This window comes from Chiloscyllium plagiosum, chromosome 45, assembly GCF_004010195.1.
Source record: "Chiloscyllium plagiosum isolate BGI_BamShark_2017 chromosome 45, ASM401019v2, whole genome shotgun sequence".
Classification (NCBI taxonomy): Eukaryota; Metazoa; Chordata; class Chondrichthyes; order Orectolobiformes; family Hemiscylliidae; genus Chiloscyllium; species Chiloscyllium plagiosum.
In genome coordinates this window covers 8350878-8355244 of record NC_057754.1, presented here as the reverse complement: position 1 = coordinate 8355244, position 4367 = coordinate 8350878, and the positions used below count along the sequence as shown (strand labels likewise).

Sequence of the window (4367 nt, the reverse complement as noted above, 5' to 3'; positions counted from 1 at the left end):
ACACACACACTCACAGACACACACACTCACAGACACACACACAGACACACACACACACTCACTCACACACACAGACACACACACACACATATATTTCAATGGGGTGAATTTACATTTGCAGAATGAAATTTGTAGGTCCTTTATATTTTGCTCAAAAAGCACACAACCTGCAGGCAGTCAATCCACGTAATATTTTATAAACTCCACTGTGGAAATAGAACCAGTCTGACTCAAGACTGGGATACAGACAGAGTCTAACCGCACACCTTTAATGCATTGACTAAGCTGAAATATCACCTTTTTTAAAATAAAACTTTTAAGTTATCTCGAGAATGTCACCAAAAACAAGTTCTGGGATTTACGTATTAATGAACCGAAACCTGCAACCCATTCTAAAACATGAAAGACTTAGCAGAAATCTCGGATAGTTCAATGTATCATTTCAGTTGCATGGCACTGTAATCTTTTGCTATAAATTCTGTGTCTTATGGTCTTATTCGTCACAATCACCTGATGAAGGAGCAGCGCTCTGAAAGCTAGTGCTTCCAAATAAACCTGTTGGACTCTAACCTGGTGTTGTGTGATTGTTAACACTGTCCACCCGAATCCAACACCAGCGCCTCCACACCATAACATTTCTCTGGACAGTTCATTTGACAGCTCAATGATTTGATGCACATTCACGTCTACTTTTAATTCCAACAAAGGACATATTCTTCCTCCCAAAGGGCCTTGTACCTTTCCCAAAGCACTCAAAAGGTGTCCCAGGGCCATATCCCAAAGACGGACGGCAAAATCTTGAAAAGCAACTGCAACTCATCAATAAACTGCGGCAGCTTTAGACACATTCTCACCAGGGCGGAAACACGCAAATCGCATTTTGGACATCCACGAGTGAAAATCAGATCGGCCTGGGGCAATTGTACAGCAGCCGTCCATGTGTGTGGGTGCCTCCGGGAGCTTCAGGTATACAAGTCCCAACCTGTCAGCAGGACTCCAAAACCCAAGTGATTCCAAGGAACATTTGGCCACTGTGCAGCACCTCACACTGTTGTTGTGTTCCTTTCTATTAAACAACACCCTGGGAAGCAAGGGCTCGGAAATCTACAATGAAGACAAGATGGAACAATAATAGGGCAATAATAAAGCAGCAGTGAAGCACTTACCCAAGGGAACCTGAGGAATTATAGGATCCACAGTTGAAGGTTTCGCTTTCACTGGAATGGGGGTTATTGGTCCGTTAACCATAATGTGACCTGGAAAAGTGACAACACCATGTGATTAGTTGCTACGAAGGCACCTTATTGTTAGTTGTCTTTTGATCGTTGGTATTTAAAGATTTGCAGGGAGTGATTTGTTTGACCAGATTGAGGAGGTACCCGGACTGTTTTATTTGAAAAGGGGGCCAAAGAAAACTTACAACTGAAAATGTGTTGCTGGTAAAGTGCAGCAGGTCAGGCAGCATCCAAGGAGCAGGAGAATCGACGGAAGATGAGGCGCTCTTCCTCCAGCTGTTGTGTTGCTATGGTCTGGCGATGGAGGAGTCCAAGGACCTGCATGTCCTTGGTGGAGTGGGAGGGGGAGTTGAAGTGTTGAGCCACGGGATGGTTGGCTTGGTTGGTCCGGGTGTCCCAGAGGTGTTCCCTGAAAACATTCCGCAAAGAAAATTTACAGCCTGGGAACAGGCCCTTCAGCCCTCCAAGCCTGAGCCGATCCAAATCCACTGCCACGGGGTGGTTGGCTTGGTTGGTCCGGGTGTCCCAGAGGTGTTCCCTGAAAACATTCCGCAAGAAAATTTACAGCCTGGGAACAGGCCCTTCAGCCCTCCAAGCCTGAGCTGATCCAAATCCACTGTCTAAACCTATCGCCCATCCCTCTGCTCCCCACCTACTCATGCATGTGTCCAGACGCACCTTGAATGAATCTACTGTACCAGGCCAGTGAAAGAACGTTCAGGTTTTTAATTTTAAATACGCTTCTAAGCAATGACATCGCGTAAGGGAATTGCTTGGACCATTGCACGGGTAATCACACGCCTGGGTCAATGGCTGATACATAGGAACAGAAAGGGCCATTTGACCTCTCGAGTCTGGTCCACCACTCAATGGGATCATGGCTGATCTGTGGCCTAACTCCATTAAAATGGCCTTTGGCCTACATCCCTTAATACCTTTTCTTAACCAAGATGCATCTATCGCTGATTTAAAATTAATTAAACTAGCATCACTGTCAAAAGTTATTCCAAACATACATACCATTCTGTAGAAGCACTTCCTAATGGCTCTCCTGAATGGTCTGGCCCAAAGTCTTAGACTATGCCCCTAATTTCTAGAATCCCCAACCAGTGGAAATAATTTATCTACCCAGTCTTTTCCATTAATATCAGAAAGGTTTTAATCAGATTGCACCTGAACCTTCTAAATGTTTTGAGGTAAAAAGGCCTATTTTTTATAATCTTGCCTGGTGATCCTTCAAGGCCAATATACCCTTTGGTTGGAGTAAAGTTTTGTTTCCATATTGTTTGGTATTCAACCAGAGTCATACCTGCCGAGAGAGAGAGAGAGAGAGAGAGACAGAGAGACGCTATGTAGCTCAACCTCTGCCTTTCTAAGATAACCTTTTCTAGGAGTTCTGTGTGATACCTGAAGCCCTGATCCAGAAAAGGTGTTGAAAGAACAATTCTCAACGTTTCCTGAGTGAGTTGCCAGCGACAACTGCCTGTATCTAGTGTGACAATGCTGTAGCTCTAAGAGATTATTTTTTTTTGAAAAGAGGTTGCAAGGCAGAGGCACCAAGACAACCAGAGTTAACAGCTGGTGAGGACTTGACTTTTTTTTAAAAAAGTTGAAACAATAGAAGCAGCCTGACTGGGTGTGGCCAGCTCTCACAGACCAAGCTTTCTAGTTTTTTGTTTAGTTTTTTAAGTTTAACTTTAAGCTGTTGCTGTTGTGGACTTGAGGAAGTGGCAGCTACCTTTTCCCTCTCTCGGGTATAGCTCGAGGCTGGGGTTTCTCCATGCTGTTCTCCCTTTCTGTGAAACAAATCTATTTTTACGAATTTCCCTTTTCGCCAAGGGGTGTGTTTATGGGATGTTACTATATTGGAACAGTTAATTAGTAATAGGTACTGTATCTATTATTCAGTTAGGTTTTCCAACAGTTAATCTAAGTTATACTTTCTTTTGATTGCATTTTAACTTTAGTGATTTAAATAAACTGTATTTTTGCTTAACATTGAATAGTTTACCAATTGCATTACATCTGGAACTTCACATTTGCCTTACAAATCAGAAAACGTTAGGGTCTAGGATAACCTTCTTAAAATATTTTGAGGGGGTCTGGTCCAGTCCATAACACTAGTGACAACGTTTGTGGCAATACTCTGTGGAAACGTACATTACAAAGTCAGCAGAATCGCATATAGCATTAAATTTGATTTGTATTTCTATATTATCTGAAGAAAGACGGACAAGTTTTAGTTTACTCCAGATTTTGAGTCTGTGAGTGGTGTTAGACGCCTGGTTTACAGACATTTCAATTCGGGCTTTAGGAAACAAGGGAAGAAGGGAGAAAACAGAATTGGACCATTTTGTGGATGGTCCAGGGCGACAGAGGCCAGATTTCCTTCAGAGAAGATTGCAGAACATGCAGAATCATAGAGATGTCCAGCACAGAAACAGACCCATCGGTTCAACTCATCCATGCCGACCAGATATCCCATATTAATCTTGTCCCATTTGCCAGCACTTGGCCCGTATCCCTCTAAACCCTTCCTATTCATATACCCATCCAGATGCCTTTTAAATGTCATTGTCCCAGCCTCCACCACTTCCTCTGGCAGCTCATTCCATATATGCACCACATGATAAAGTTGCCCCTTAGGTCCCTTTTAAATCTGGGTTTGATTCCACCCTTGGGTGACTGTCTGCGTGAAGTTTGCACATTCTCCCCTTGTTTGTGGGGGGTTTCCTCCAGGCGCTCCAGTTTACTCCCACAATCCAGAGATGTGCAGGTTAGGGTGGACTGGCCGTGCTGAATTGTCCCATAGTGCCCAGGGGCGTGCAGGTTAGGGTGGATTGGCCGTGCTAAATTGTCCCATAGTGCCCAGGGATGTGCAGGTTAGGGTGGATTGGCCGTGCTAAATTGTCCCATAGTGCCCAGGGATGTGCAGGTTAGGGTGGATTGGCCGTGCTAAATTGTCCCATAGTGCCCAGGGATGTGCAGGTTAGGGTGGATTGGCCGTGCTAAATTGTCCCATAGTGCCCAGGGATGTGCAGGTTAGGGTGGATTGGCCGTGCTAAATTGTCCCATAGTGCCCAGGGATGTGCAGGTTAGGGTGGATTGGCCGTGCTAAATTACCCCATAGTG

The 4367-nt window shown here is 44.5% G+C and overlaps 1 protein-coding gene across 5 annotated transcripts in view; it reads right to left on the bottom strand.

Annotated features, from left to right (window-relative positions):
* Positions 1-577: 577 nt before the first annotated feature.
* The window catches only part of LOC122543886 (pyruvate carboxylase, mitochondrial-like), a 567831-nt gene continuing 564041 nt past the window's right edge, over positions 578-4367 (bottom strand). For 3 of the 5 annotated variants that reach the window (XM_043682747.1, XM_043682749.1, XM_043682745.1), the window contains one exon: positions 578-1256. In XM_043682747.1, the coding sequence (XP_043538682.1) occupies positions 1105-1256 (152 nt within the window). In that variant the 3' untranslated portion in view covers positions 578-1104. The remainder of the gene's footprint in view (positions 1257-4367) is intronic. The other 2 variants (XM_043682746.1, XM_043682748.1) reach the window with 1 other exon arrangement.